Source organism: Chiloscyllium punctatum, chromosome 9 (genome assembly GCF_047496795.1).
Source record: "Chiloscyllium punctatum isolate Juve2018m chromosome 9, sChiPun1.3, whole genome shotgun sequence".
In the NCBI taxonomy this organism is placed as follows: domain Eukaryota; kingdom Metazoa; phylum Chordata; class Chondrichthyes; order Orectolobiformes; family Hemiscylliidae; genus Chiloscyllium; species Chiloscyllium punctatum.
Window position 1 is genome coordinate 96,292,179 of NC_092747.1, and position 16,022 is coordinate 96,308,200.

Genomic DNA, 16,022 nt, shown 5'->3' on the forward strand with positions numbered 1-16,022 from the left:
CAATCAGTGTGGGAATGAATTAAGATTTATTGTCAGCTAAGTTTTCATACAGTGCTTGATGGTTTGGTTTGTATTCATCCAGCTGCTTTATCCCATCAGTTCTGATGAAACAGTCTTCTGTATCAACACTTACTTTGTGCCTTTTGTGTTTCAACTTAGGATTTCCCTTCATTGTGGTTGAAAACCATGTCTATTCCCTCCTTTCTGTTCCACACACATGATTATAACTGTCCTTAGTGTTTGTTGCTCTGGCCTCCTTGTTTGATTTCCAGCCCAAATACATCTACTCCAGAGTTTATCCTTTTAGCATTCTTGAGTTTGCTGGGATGAGTTTCCCTCCATGACACTTGAGTGCAGTCTTATATCCTGACCAAGGCATCTTCCCATGCAAGTGGAGAAATAGGAGCCTCCCATTCACAAAATACCCTGAGGTCTTACTTGTTACTTCACTTGCACTTTCAGTGTAGTGTTTTGTATTGTCCACTTATGGTGAAATTTCTTCTACATCGGGGAGATCAAATACAAGTTAGCTGATGGTTTTGTTTTGTAAACGCCTTGTATTGTTTCACAAAAAATAGCCTTGACGTTAGCATCAGTTCTGGTTTCCTTTCTATTGGAAGGATGTTCTGGAACTTGAAAAGATTCAGAAAATATTTGAAGAATGTTGCCAGTGTTGGAGGATTTGAACTATAGGGAGAGGTTGAATAGGCTGGGGCTGTTTTCCTTGGAGCGTCGGAGGCTGAGGGGTGACCGTAGAGTTTTATAAAATCATGAGGGGCATGGATAGGATAAATAGACAAGGTCTTTTCCTTTGGGGTGGGGGAGTTCAGAATGAGAGGGCATAGGTTTGGGGTGAGAGGGGAAAGATATAAGGGACCGAAGGGGCAACCTTTTCATGCAGAGAGTGGTACATATATGGAATGAGCTGCCAGAGGAAGTGGTGGAGGCTAGTACAATTACAACATTTAAAAGACATCTGGAAGGGTATATGAATAGGAAAGGTTTGGAGGGTGATGGGCCGAGTGCTGGCAGGTGGGACTAGATTGTGTTGGAATATCTGGTCGGCATGGATGAGTTGGACTGAGGCAACTGTTTTGTGCTGTAAACTCTATGACTGTATGACTCTATCACTATGAAACAGACGGGGTAATTATGAAGTGTGCTTTAATTGCTGATGGAGGTTGGGAGAAGTATTAAATAGGCTGGAATTAGGGTGCAGCAGGGATTATTGCAAAGCTGGCCCGGGGGTATGAAATGTGCTGGGAATGCTGAAGTGAGAGAAGATAAAAATAAACTGTCATCATATGAAGATCATGAGTTGCTTGGCTAGTAGGTAGTTTAGCCTTGTTTCTTTTTCTATAAAGTCAGGAAGTTGGTCGAAGGAGCTTTAAATTAAAAGCTTTGTTTTGCTTTTTATTAAAAATAAGTTTATGGGCAACTTGATCCATTTCCAGTTAATAGACCAGAGGTATCAGTCTGGTCTGTCTGTTGAGTATTTGTGTGTACTTCAATTAAGGCAGTGTATTTTAGTGGAATAGAAGGAGTTTAATTCCAGTTTCTCTCTCGCTTTATCTAGAATGTTCTTGAGGTTGAGTGTCTAAAGCTATTTGAGTGCATTTATCTTAACCTTGTGCAATCATACATACTATAAAGGTTGCTACTCTACTCTTTTTTTTATGTAGTTACTTTAAATTCAGGTTTTGTTTTAATCATGATATCTGCAGTCTAGGTCCACTATATATATGCATCACCTAAATTGAGGTTGCTTTCTTTTCATTATGATGCTCCATTTACCTGTGCAGCTCTCCCAATAGACTTGTTCCTTATGATAATGACTTCAACGTATTTTCATATTCTGCGTATTATAGCTTCGCTGTTTTGCATTCAAGTTATGTGTGACCATAAAGGTGTAATTTCGCTGCTTCCCTACTTCGTTTCCTTCTCATCCATGTGGAGCTGCATCTTTTGTTTAAAATGTAATGCAAATGATCTTGTTCAGCTTTTCAAACTCCATTCCCAAGTGGATCTTAATTTCACTATTGAAGAGGCTTTTAAAATGATGGATATACATATATAGTCAGGTTTGTCGAAATTGAGATGAGGTGAACAGTTATACATACAGGATAAACAGGCAAAAAGTTATGAGGGATGTCTTGAAGTATTTTCTTCACTGTCAGTTGCCTTTTGAATTTGAACATAAAGTTGGTGGGAATTTTATGCAACACTTTGCAAAGAGGCTTGTCAGATTCCTGAGTGAATAGGATAGTAACTGTTACAGAAGGTGAAATTGGCAATTGTTAGATTTTGAGTGTTTATGTAGATTCAGTCTCCCGTAGCTTCTTTTAAAATTGCCTTGAGAACCGAGGAAGGAATTACCCAGTGACAGTTCTGAGTTTGCACGATTTTTGCTTTGGGTAATCCAGGTAATTTTACAGCTGGGTGGGGTTAGTTGTATTTTTACTGCCTGGGCAGTGGGCTTCAGGAACCTAATGGTCTTTTCTTGCACTTAGATAGATTCACAAGAGTAAATGAATCTGTCAGCAGCTTGTAATCTCTGGTCTTTGGTTGCTATGCAGGTACTAGCTACGACCAGGCAGATGCGTTAGACCTGACAGCAGGTGTGTGTTGATAAGCTAAGTAATTTGCTGCAACCTAACTTCTAATGTAAAAATAAGTTTAATGTGGTCGTTAGAATTGCTTGCATTATATTTTCAGATGATTTTTAATATTTTATACTGTTGCACCTCGTGGCTGTAGTAATATGTGAGGTGATGCATTTTACAACCGTTCGTCCAGCCTATAAAATGTTGACTTGATTTCTGCTTGAATCACAAACACTGGTATTACGTTCATGATTTGGAGGTACCAGTGTTGGACGGGTTGTACAAAGTTAAAAGTCACACAACACCAGATTATAGTCCAACAGGTTTATTGGGAAGCACTAGCTTTTTGACTGCTGCTCCATCATCCACAACCACCTTATGAAGGAGCAGTGCTCCAAAATCTAGTGCTGCCAAATAAACCTATTGGATGATAACCTGATGTTGAGCGATTTTTAACTTGGTATGATATTCTATGGCTTATGTGCAGATCCAGCTTTCTACTCAATTTGGGTAAATTGGCCAACCAGTTGGAAAGTTAAGATGTTTTAAACGCTTCAGCCAAAAAAAAGTTAATTTCAGGATTTTTGCAACTTTCATATGGTGGTTAAAAATTAATTTTCTCTAAACTGGGCTTTACCCATGACATTGGTCAGCAGTTGGTAATGCAAGTTTCTGCTGAAGTGCTGATAAGCAAAGGTTTGTGTGCTTTCTTTCTCTTTTTAATGTGTAGGGGTTGGTCAATTTTAAAAGCTTTTATTAAAAAAATCATTGAACAGTAAAAAGGGTAGCATTGAACTTGAGAAGAACGTAGGTTAGTGGAGTGGACAGATAAGTGAAATTTAGCATCCCAGAAATAAGTTTGAATCAGAAGTTTAAAAAGGAATGAGAAATTTATAATAATCACCAGATAAAGGATACTGACGAAATTATTAGAACTAAAATATGACGAATACCCTGGCCCTGATGGATTTCACCCTTGGATGTTAAAAGAAGTGGCTACTGAAATAGTAAATACTAGGATTGTAGTGTTTAAAATTCCTGAAGTTATGGCAAGGTCCAATCAGACTGGAAAACAGCAAATGTAATTCCTCTTGTCAGGAAAAGGAGACCTGCGAGCACAAAATTTGTCATAGAGAAAATGCTGTAATCAGTTATTAAAAAGGTAACAGTAGAGCATTTAGAAACCTTAGAAATAGGCACAATTGGCATGGTATTCTGCAAGGGAAACTGTTTGTCCATTTTGTTGGAGTTCTAGGAGGAAGTATTAACTACATAGATACAGGAAAACTAGCAGATGTACTGTATATGATTTCCAGAAGACATTTGACAGGTGCCGCATCAAAGTTTATGATCCACAGTAAGAGCTCATGTTGTTGAAATCTTATATTGCCACGGATAGAGGATTGCTTCACTAATACGAAGCAGAGGGTGAATTAACTGTACTGGTTCTGAGGATTCATCAAACCAAAAACGTTAGCTCCATTTTCTTTCCTACAGATGCTGCGAGACCTGCTGAGTTTTTTGAGCAATTTCTGTTTTTATCTTTTTTGGGTTGGCAATATGTGTCAAATGGTGCGCCACAGGAATCATTGCTGGCTGTCAATTATTTACAATTTGTCTCAGTGTTTTGAGTGAAAGGATCAAAGATATGGCTGCTAAATTTGCTTATGATGCCAAGATAAGAGGCAAGCATGTTGTACAGACTCCTTCTGTCCCCTCCACAGGGAATTACGTAGACATGACTGAGTGAGCAAACAATGTAGCAGATGGAGCATAGTGGAGAAAATTTGAACTTGTCCACTTTGATAAGAATAGGAAATCATAGAATCACTACAGTGTGGAATCAGACCGTTTGGCCAGTTGAGTCCACACTGACTCTCCAGACCCAGCCCCTATTCCTGTAACCCTGCATTTCCCATGGCCAATTCAATTAGCCTGCACATCTTTGGACTATGGGAGGAAACCAGAGCACCCAGTGGAAATACGGACAATGTGCAAACTCGGGTGACTGCTTGAGGGTGGAATTGAACCTGGGTCCCCAACGCTTTGAGGCAACAGTGCTAACTACTGGACTACTGAACAAAGTAATGTTTAAATGTAGAGAAGTGAAAGAACTGAGTTTTAGGGAATTATGTGTCCGAGAACATGCAAGTTAACTTTCAGGCACAAATGATTATGAAGGCAAATGAAATGTCATTTATTGTAAGTGGAATGGAATATAAAAATAAAGGCCTTGTGCTACAGTAGTATAGTGCTTTGGCAAGGCCATACATAGATGACTGCATAGTTCTGATATTTGAAAAAGAGTGTAAACGTTTTTGAGGCAGTTTGTAGAAGTTTCACTCAACTGATACTTAGGAATGAAGATAATGTTGTGAGGAAAGGTTGACAGGTTCAGCTTGTATCCATTAGAGGTTAGAAGAATGAGAGGTAATCATATGAAAACAAGATCTTGAGGGGACTGGATCAGGTGGATTATTTGAGGATATTTCCTCTTAAGTGGGAGAGACTTGAACCAGGTGTTTGTGTGGAATTCTCTTTCTTCGAAGGTAGTGGATGTTAAATCTTTATATTTATTCAAGGCTCGTTTAGATTTTAGTGATAAGGAAGTTAAGATTGAGGTGTAGATAGGAAGCAGGTGCTGAAACCACAAGCAGATCAGATCTTACTGAATGGTGGAACAGAATTGAATACTTAAATAATCTACTCCTGTTCCTGAATTCTGAGGTGTGCATGCTTTTGACTGACCCAAGCATTTGAGCTGTGTATCCGTTGATACTGTGTTTTATCCTTTCATGGTTTGGTAGATGAAGCAATTGAAATTGAAGATACTTTTACTTCGGTTTTGAAATTTTACACTTAGCTATGGATATGAAAACTATAGAAGGCATTCTAACACTTTAAGAATTTGAATAGAACCACTCTGGCTTCATGCATTTTGTCTGTTGTGCGAAATAATCAATTTAAAAATGAAAAATAAACTGTTACCTTCATCGTTTATTTATCCTGCATTTTAAATTGTGGTAAAATATTGTCAGATATGCAGAATTTTATGTCTTTGTAGTGCATTGCAGCATTGCTATTATTCCTTTCAGACACCCATACATTTGTAGAAAAGCTTTTTGAAGCTATAACTGCAAAGAGTTACCTACCTCAATCTGAGCAATTGCCATCCGTGAATGTAAAATCTGAGCCTGCACAACGGCAAGAAAGAGAAGATAGAAAAGAAGAGGTATGTTTAACAGGATTTTGATGATCTATTAAAATTGTCACATAATTTAAAAAAAATCTATTGCTCAGCTTCAATGTTGGTTCATTTCAATAGGGAAGCAAAGATGAAGATGATCGAGAAAAAAAATTTACAAGGAGGTTGAATCACAGCCCACTGCAGTCAGGATCACGACACAGAGAAAACCGGTAATTGCTGTTTTAAAGTTTGCAATTTTTAAAAAAAGTCCTTGGGAAGCTATTAGCAATTTTTTTTTAGTGTTGTCCTTGAAGACTACTTTTGTCAACAATTGGACTCAAAAGATTTATCCATTCAAATTTGATTTCCTCTTAAGATGCTGTTCTGCTCAAGGATTTTAAGTGACAGTATTTATTTTTTTACGTTAATCATTTTCCACTTACTCTGAGGGACTTATCCTTTTTAAACATTTTCACTATATGGTTACTCCTATTTGATCCAAAGCTTTAAGAGATCACTGCAAAGCCTGTCACTCCATTTCAAAATTGATCACTGTATGCATTTGACATAAACTTCGATATGAATGAAGTTCAGAAATTTGTTTGAGAAATAGCTAAGGTATGAATCAATTTGTTAAGGGAAGCAATGACATTGCTACAACTTGAAAAATGAAGCATGCCAAGAAATTCAGGCAAAGAAAAAACTGTGTATTTATCTTTGGTGTCAAGGTCTTAAAAACCCGCCACTTTATAGTGAATTGTTTTTGTGAAGATGATTTATTTGCTGTACACATTAGCTGGTATAATGGATTATATTGAACACCTGCAAGTCGATAGAAATTTTCCTTTCTTTGGCTAAGTGACGATTCTTCCCAATTGAAAGAGTAGTTTTTGAAAATCTTTTTTGTATTAAATATACAAATTGACAAAATGCTGTTTATGTAAGAATTTTTATTCAATATTCAAAATTTAGTTGGAAAATCAATTCAAGACTTGTTTCCTTTCTCAAGAGTAGTGGTGTCCTTCTTGTAATTAGAAGATATGCATAAGGATCTCAGCCATCTCTCTGGATAGCAAGGAGTAGATTTTCAATGATCTATAATTTGAAAGCTGCAAATATGGCCTGCTGGTGTGATATTTTCCTGCTATTTTTAGCTCAGAGAAACAATCCCATTTAATTTTTGTGCTACTGGTGTTTCATGATCTTGCTCAAGTATGTAGAAGTATAAGAAATGTAAGAAATAGAAGCAAGAGTAGGCCATGCAATCTGTGGATTCCACTCTGTCTTGCAGGTCCACTACATTCGGATTTATAACATCCCCATTTTCCAGCGTTATCCCTATATTCCATAATGCTTTCAACATGTAGAAGTTACCACTCTGTTTATACTCAACAGCCCTCTTAATCATAAAATCTTAGGATCTCTACAGTGTGGAAAGAGACCATTTGGCCTGTTGAGTTTGCATCCCACCCTGACCCAGCACCATGTAACACTATCCATGTAACACTGCACTTAACACAGCCTATCCACCTAGCCTGTACGTATTTGGACTGGAGGAAGAAACCGGAGCACCTGGCAGAAACCCATGCAGACACAGAGAATGTGCAAACTCCACACGGAGAAGCAACCAAGGCAAGAATGAACTCCAGGTCCCTGGCACTGTGAAGTCAGCAGTGCTTTAAGGGAATTCCAAGGATTTACCAACCTGTAAAGAAATTTCTCCTGTTTACTAAATCCTTATCCTGAGACTCTGCCCCTGGTCTAGACAACCCCTCAGGAGAAACATCCTTCCTGTAGCTACCCTGTTGATCGTGAAAAGCATTTTATATGTTTGAAAGAGATCACCTCTCATTTTTCTAAACCCTCAAGAATCAAGGTCCAGTCTATTATTTCCTGATAAGACAATCTCAGTTTTATGAATGAATTTGGTGAAGATTTATTACAATCCTCATTGCAAGTATATTTTCCTAGAAGTGTGGAGACCTGAATTGTGCTAAGTACTCCAGGTGTGATCCACCATGGCTCTATGTAATTGCAGTAAGATCTTTTTATTTCTGTACTCAAATCCTGATGTCATTGCTTTATGCTTGGATGTTAACTTTCAGTGACTTAAACAAGGGCACCCAAATCCCTCTGAAGTTTAACACTTCTTAGTCTCTTAACATTTACAAAACACTCTATTTCTGTTTTTCCAACCAAACTGAATTAAAACACATTTCTCGCAATTGTATTCCATGTACCAAATTTTTGTCCACTCATGTAGTCGTGCCAAATTCCCTTGAAGCATCTTTGTATCCACATTTCAACTCTATTTATACCTAGATTTGTGAATTCTGCAAATATAACATTTAGTCCACATGCTTCAACTCTGTGGTTCTTCATTGTATTTTGCTGTCATTTTTTTCAAATTTGGTTGCATTTGCCGATGTTCAATGTGCAGGCTACATTCGACTATATTTTTTGAAAGGTGACGACTAGTACTATCTCGGCAGCTACTTTTTTCCATCACTCGGATGTAGGTCATCAGGTCTAGAAGATTGGTCTATTAATCCCTGTTACTTTCTTTGGAACTTTGGAAAAAAAAGTAACTAATCAAATCTCTGCAAGTAATTGTCTCTGAATTCTTATTACTTTTGAGAGGTTTGTAGTATTTTCATCTATAAAGATACCGTAAAGTATGTTCTCTTTCTTTGTCATTTCCTTATTCCTAAAATATTGTACTCCGGTTTTATTTTTGTTGATCATTTTCTTTTTATGTGTGTAGTCTAAGTTCATTAATCACAAGTGCAATAATAATCCTTTGTTCAAAAGATAACTTGTTCCTTTGTCAGTACCCAACATCCACGTATGCCATATCAAAACTATGTGCTTATAATGGCAAGGACTTCAGAAAGGTTATGGCTGAGTTCATTTTCACTTAATTGAAATTTAGGACATTTTTATTTCTCAATTGCTAACTTATTAATCTGCTTTCTTCACCCCTTCCTGTAATGTACTGACTTATTGGAATCATTTCATGCGTCTCAATTGTGTTGCAAGCTCCTTGTTTCTAGACAGGATGTCTGTCCAAATTTGTTTTTTATGCAAATGAAATGCTTCAAATTGTATGAAGTGCTTAAATTATCTGAACTAATCTTTAAATATATATAAAAAAAGTTCTTGCCCAAGCCCAGGAATAGAACAGAAGGTATTGGAACTACACAGCAATGTGTCTCAACTCCAGATGACTGTACGTCTCGCTATTGTTCATGTACAAATTAAAGTGTCAAACCTAAACTAAACCTAAAATCCAAGAATAATGGCATCCATGGTACTATCCAAAGAAGTGAATCCCAAGTTGGGATAGGGCTCCCTGTCTTTTATTCCCAGTGTTATTCCCTTTTCCTCACCCATGCCTGCAAAAACCTAATCACATTTAGTCCAGTTATGGTGTTGCTACCTTGGCTAAACTTCCTGCTGCCTTTGACTCAGCACACATTGTACATTTACCTTAGAATTGAATTGGTCAATCTAACGGAAATTAAAATGTTACCATTCTATGAAATCTTGGATGCTGAAAATCAAGGATGATTAACTGTGAGAACACTATGTTTTATTGATTAGGTGTATCATATAATAAATTAACCTTGGAACAGCCTATCAGAGCATTGTTCTGAAACCTACATGAAGTTTCTATTCAGCAGGAAGAATGTCAGTCTAGCTGGATTAGAAAAGTGCATAATCGGCTAGATTTGAATAGTTGCCTAATGAGTGCATAGCTTTCAGTTGAGGCCAGGGGAGCAGTCAGATTATTATTCAGTAATGTTACAGTTTCTGTTAACTTTTAGAAACCGCGATGACAGAAAAAACGATCGTTCTCGTAAAAGGGAGTACGACCGATATCCATCAAGGAGAGATTCATACAGGGACAGATACAACAGAAGAAGAGGAAGAAGCCGAAGCTACAGTAGAAGTCGGAGTCGCAGTTGGAGTAAGGAAAGAAACAGGGACAGGAGCAGAAGCAGGAGTAGAAGCAGAGGTAGTTATATTCAGATGTAAATAAGTCTTGAGCTTTCTATTTAAAAATAACTTGGGTCAGTATTTTATGCTAACTTGTGGTCCTGAATACTGTGATTGATTAAGCTTGTGAACACTTAAAGGAATTCTGTAGGGTAGTCTTTGGCTTTTATGTATTCAATTGAAATGAAAACTAAATCTGATGAGATTTGGCATATTGAATAGGCATACTATGCTTTTAATTAGATAAGTATATTCTCTTTGGCTACATAGGGTCTCTTTTCAAAGAAAGTGAGAAGCCTCAATGGTCTGTTTGTAACATGAGTTGAGCAGCAAGAAGTAGGTTTCCATGCATATGTATACAAAACATTTTGCTTTTATTGAAACTTGCCCATAATTTGTAGCTTTCTTTTTGTGAAACTGTTTGCTTTCTTAGCTTGAAGCTTTTATTCAATAGCTTGGCTGCATTGTGCATTTATGGAAAGGTAGAATGTAAGATTGTTCTTTCTACCCTTAATAGTGTGTATTCCAGGTCAGTTGATGAGGTACTTATAGTGGAGAAAAATAAGCAAGCAAGCATGTTTCCAGCAAGGTTACTGCAGGCAGGCATTGCTGATAACCTGGAATGTTGAGAGTTCATTTTAGACTGCTATAATGTGCTGTTCTGGAAAAGTTATAATTCAAATTCATTTAATTACTTACTGTAGCAAGATCCAAAGTTTTAATTTAAACGTATTGCACAAAAGGTTTTATAGTTTTGAGTACCATTATCACGTCTTTATGATATTTTGATGTATGGTGCAAAATTATTCCACAAGCTGCTGAAATATCTTAGTGATTGTGTAATTTCTTCTCAATGTGTCATTATGTCAATGTGCTTTCAGTTTAGGAGGGACTTGTGGTGCACCATAAACTTGCACTTCAAAAAGCTGTTAAAATTAACCAACTGACATCAAATTTGATTCCACCTGTGCTCACTGACCTGCACTGGCCTCAGTTTCCCAGTTTTCATCCTTCTATTCAGATCCCTCCATTACCTTTCCCTATCTTATTCCTAATTGTCTCCAACCCAGCAAATCTCCAAGATCTCTACAATTTACTAATTGTTGTACATCCTTAAATTGTTGCTGCATCTTCGGTGACCATGCCTTTCAGCTACCAAGGTCTTAAGGTCTTCTGTTTCCTCTTGAGAACTCTGTTTAAAGCAAGCGTCTTTACCAAACATTTAGTCATGTGTTCTTATAGTTTGTTGTCACACTTTGTCCAGTAATGCTCTCTCTTGAGGTATCTTGCAAACTTTTTTCTAGTACATTGAAGATGCAATTTTACATGCAGAGGGTCCTAACTGTGTTGTGTACAGATTTGTTGCCATCCCACTGAATCTTCCACGGTGTATTTGTACAAATGCATAGAACTGCAGCTGGTGCATTTCTTCCTAACTTAACACATGCTCTCTTTTGCTATCTAAATTATTTTGTTGTACATGAATTGAAAATTACGTATTGAAAAGATGGCCTTTTGAGTTTACAAATTGACGTGTATCAAGGACTAATGTTTTCTGTTGTGACATTTACTTGATGTGAGTGCCTGATCTGGCAACAAATCTTAAGGTTAAAGGGATGTCGTTCCATGTAGATTCAAAGAATGGTAGAGCTCAGATGGAGACCTTGTGGTCATAATGCCTGTGTTGACTCTCTGAAAGATCTAATCACAGTCTTAACTGAACAATAAAGAGATGCATGACAGAACCGAGTTGAAGACCTTTAACCAGCTGAGAGAAACAAATTTTGAGAATTGTTTTCTATAAATTCTTTTACTAAAGAAGCTCGTAAAAAATTGTTTGGTTGCATGCTGTTTCATATTATAATGTTGAATAGAAAAAATTCAGTTCCTGTTTAATCTTGTTTTCTGTTCTTTATTTTAATTTATCAACTTGCTTTGTCTGACTGGCATTCAGTAGTTAATATTCAGCAATTAGTTCTGTAGATTGATTTTTCAAAAGAGGCATGTTGGTGAAGCCTTGCATCTTAGATTCATTAGAGCAAATGCAGGAATGCCAAATTTCAGAAGGTGACAAAAATTTATGCCAGAGGAAACAGTTTTCTGATTGGTTGGCAAGTGAGCTGCGTTCATTTGGAGGAATCCATTCTCTGCAAACAAAAGACTATGTTGAAGCCTTGCATGTTCTTTGAATTACTAGGAAGCGTCAGAAGTGCATATTTTATGTATATTTCTCTATGACGGCAACTTATCCGTAGAGTTAACTTGCCAATCAACTCCTTTTGTTTTGTGATTGTTTAAAATTTGACATCCTTGCATTTGTCCTGTAGAGTGCAAGGTGAAAAGTTTTGACAAATTTTTTTTTAATCAATATGCGAAGTCCTGCTGCCAAGTGACTTGTTACTATCCAACTCTGTTCACATTAGAACTTTTTTATTATTGCGTAATGAGTTTAATGTCCTTAGTGCGAATGGCACCTCACAGAAGTTCATTAAAACTGTCAAATTTATGAAAAATGCTTGCTTTTGTATATCATGTTGGATAAGGGCAGCACAGTGACTCAGTAGTTAGTACTGCTGCCTCGCAACACCAGGGACCCAGGCTGAATTCCACCCCTATGTGACTGTCTGTATGGAGTTTGCACATTCTTCTTGTGTTTGCGTGGGACACCTCTGGTTTCCTCCCACAGTCCAAAGATGTGCAGGTTAGGTGGATTGGCCATGCTAAATTGCCCATAGTGTCCAGGGATGTGTCAGCTCATTGGGTTAGCCATGGGAGGTTTATGTTTGCAGGGATAGCATGGAATGCTATTTAGACAGTTGGTGCGGGCCTGTTTCCACACTGTAGGGATTCTATGATTCTATAGTTAAATATTTTTATTTTTGAGAAACATAAATGTAACTATTTTTAGGTTTAAAATCTAATATATAAAGTCTCAATTATGAACATTTCTATTACTTTGGCTTTTAGTAATTTGTAAAAACAAACTATTGTGAAGGAGTTACAACTTTAATATTGAATCCCTTGTTCTTTCAGAGCGGGATTCAGGGAAGTCCAAGTATGACCTTGACCGGACAGAATCATCAGAAAGTGGCTACACTCCCAATACTGTGGCAAACTTGACATCTGGTCATTATCCCGTTCCCACTCTGAGTAGTGCCATTACAGTCATCGCACCAGCTCACCATGGTAACACTACTACAGAGAGTTGGTCAGAGTACCATGAAGACCAGATGGATCATAGCTCGTATGGAAGGGGGCCACTTCCAAAGAAACGCTGTCGAGACTATGATGGTAATGTAGAATCGTCACAGTGTTAGAAAGATTGTCGCTCCACTTAAATACCAAATTTAAATGCTGTACTTGTATTGCTTACTGAATTTGATGTCAGTGAGATTGAAGCAAGAATAAGTTTGTGGAGGAAATGGAAATTATAGCAGTCTTGAAATACAATATATACAAGTTAATGACGTTATCCAGTGAAATGCTGCATTTGACATAGCTATCAATTCATTCCCTCCACTTTGCTGTGTTTGCTTAACAAGAATGGCTGGATAAAGGAAATGTTTTGCTCACAACAGGGGTGTCCCGTTCAGAGGCTGCTACAGTATTGTGGTGTTAAAATAAATATGTATTCCAGATTAGTGTGGACATTTATTTTAATATGTTGGAAATCATTTTGACTATATGTGCTTTATGCTGCCTTACTTTGCATTTTTCAGAAAAGGGCTTCTGTATGAGAGGTGACATGTGTCCATTTGACCACGGAAGTGATCCAGTAGTGGTAGAGGATGTGAATCTTCCAGGCATGCTGCCTTTCCCCTCACAGTCTTCAGTTGTTGAGGGACCAAATCCTCCTCCCCTGCCTCCTCCACCACCCATTCTGGCTCCTCCACCCGTTAATCTAAGGCCTCCAGTCCCTCCACCTGGACCATTACCACCCAATCTGCCTCCTGTTGCAGGTAAGGTATGAGCTTTCTGTTCGTGCTTGTGCTTTGAGAAACAGAAAACTAAGTACAGAACACTTAATCAACATATATTGTATGTTATTAAGCTATTGTCCAACATGTGCTAGAGATGATCTTGTGTGCAAGAATAATCATATTGGCATATTTCAGCATGTACCAACCTTTTGAATCATTGAATGAACATCAGAAGATTACAGTTTCACAATTTTCAAACTATTTCCTTTCTATATTCAAATTTACTTGAGCTTCTTTATCCTATCTGTATCATGTTACTTGCAAATATTTTAGACATTAGCATTTCTTTTGAGGGACAATAATCTGACGCAGTTTACACCAAAATCAACCTCAGAATCCTTGAGGGTAGGAGCAGAAAAATAACCTAACAGTTCACATTAATTTCCTGTCCCATGATTACTTTTCTAACTGTACATGTAAATGACAGTTGAGACATTATCAGGCACAGTTTTAAAACACTTCTCATTTACTAACCCATTCAACATTTTGTCCACACTTCCAAAAAATAATGGCCACTTGGACACAGTAGAAGGAAATTACAGGCCTTCACCATCATCATGCATTAAAAGATTTTTGACTGTGGGAATGGGATTGTTAGAAAACAGAATACAAAAAATGAATTATTTCACAAGTTGCAATGGTTAAGAGTAGGAGTGTTATCTAGTGAAGAAAACAATTATGTCTCCCACTGAGATCACCGTCCTTTCACTTCTTTAAGAAAAGTGATCCTCAGTTGCTTCCATGCTTATAAGGCATGACCATATTCTCGGTAAAGGCATCACTCCTTTGGATGATTTGTGACTTCAGTTTATTTCCCTGTTTCAAAAAAGGACCCACATTAGGCCAAGAACTATTTGTTTGGTCTTGAAGATACTGAATTTCAACCAAAATTTGTTTTTTCAAGTCTTGAACCTGTATAACTGCTTAAGAGATACTACTGCTTCTGTATTTCAACCTTGACTCAGTGGTATCCCTATTGTAACTGAGTCTTAATGTTGTAAATTCAAGTCCCACTCCTGAACGAGAGCATAACCTTAACTAAAATACTGTGAGGGAATGCTTTCCTGTTGGCACTACCCATCAAGAGAGATGTTCAACTTGAGGCTTTTTTATTGCTTGCTCAAGCATGGATAAAAGATTTGTGAATTTTTCTGATGTCAAGTGTCATCAGTTACTATGAATAAATATCGCAAACAACAAATTATCTCGTTAATTCGATTAGGTAGTTCTTCAAATAGCAATGAGATTATGTTGTATGAAACTTGGTTGCTCTGTTTGCCTTCAACACTGATCACATCACTGGCCATGAAGCATTTGAGCAACAATATAAAATTGTAAGGGTGTTAAAATACAGGTTTGTTTTTCTTTTGAAATTTGATGAGAATTGGGTTTGATCTCGTTGTTTTGCAGTGTTTTGTTTTTAAAAACCTGCTTATTTACAATCTTGAAGAGCAGTTGGCATTTAAAATTTGTCACTTTGCTTTTAGTAGGTCCACCACCACCTTTACCACCACTTCAACCTCCTGGTTTGGATGCACCTCCAAGCTCAATTACAAGTTCAGTACCTCCTGTTGTCACATCTGTAATTCATCACCAGCCTCCTGCACCACAGCCTCCACCATATACAGCAGGTAGAGTAATTATCTGTCAAGTTTTTTTTAGGCCAATTAAGACATTCTGTTCCTTTCGTTTATTTTTCAAATTATGCATTTGAGGATGCTGACCTGGATTCAAGTTTGAGGAAGCTTATTTCAATTGCCTTGAGAACTCAAGAATATTCTATGACATATTGTATATACATGGACTAAAAATTAAGAAACTCCTTAATGTCCTAGTCATGGAGGTGGACTAGTGACTAGCCAAAGGGACAGCAATCTAAATGTAGGAGAGTAGCTATTGGTGATTGACCAGTGATCATAATTGGACCTCAGAAAATGCACCAGAAATTTGTGGGCATGAAGAGATATGTCGGCATATGCACTTGTAGTGCGTGATGTACAAAAATAGTTATGAGTAGAATGTGGAATTCTTATCAGATCACTCGATGCTCTCCAACTAGGAAGGTAATCAAGTTTGGGAAAATTACGCCATTGTTTGTTACCATCCAAATCCAATATGTGACATTTGGAATAGGGGATGGTTGAATATACTTTGTAAACGGCTCACTGCTGTGGCATAGGATGCAATTTTGTATTCTGTCTATGCAAGATATAAAAAAAGGAAGAAGGGCTATTACAATTACGTTGTTATTAG

General features: G+C 37.4%; 1 protein-coding gene across 5 annotated transcripts in view; it reads left to right on the top strand.

Annotated features, from left to right (window-relative positions):
• The window catches only part of rbm26 (RNA binding motif protein 26), a 76,752-nt gene that overhangs the window by 10,877 nt on the left and 49,853 nt on the right, over positions 1–16,022 (top strand). For 2 of the 5 annotated variants that reach the window (XM_072577915.1, XM_072577917.1), the window contains 6 exons: positions 5,699–5,835; positions 5,929–6,020; positions 9,618–9,808; positions 12,823–13,080; positions 13,509–13,748; positions 15,257–15,400. In XM_072577915.1, coding sequence (XP_072434016.1) covers positions 5,699–5,835; positions 5,929–6,020; positions 9,618–9,808; positions 12,823–13,080; positions 13,509–13,748; positions 15,257–15,400 — 1,062 coding nt within the window. Of the gene's footprint in view, positions 1–2,576; positions 2,619–5,698; positions 5,836–5,928; positions 6,021–9,617; positions 9,809–12,822; positions 13,081–13,508; positions 13,749–15,256; positions 15,401–16,022 lie in introns of all 5 variants that reach the window. The other 3 variants (XM_072577913.1, XM_072577914.1, XM_072577916.1) reach the window with 3 other exon arrangements.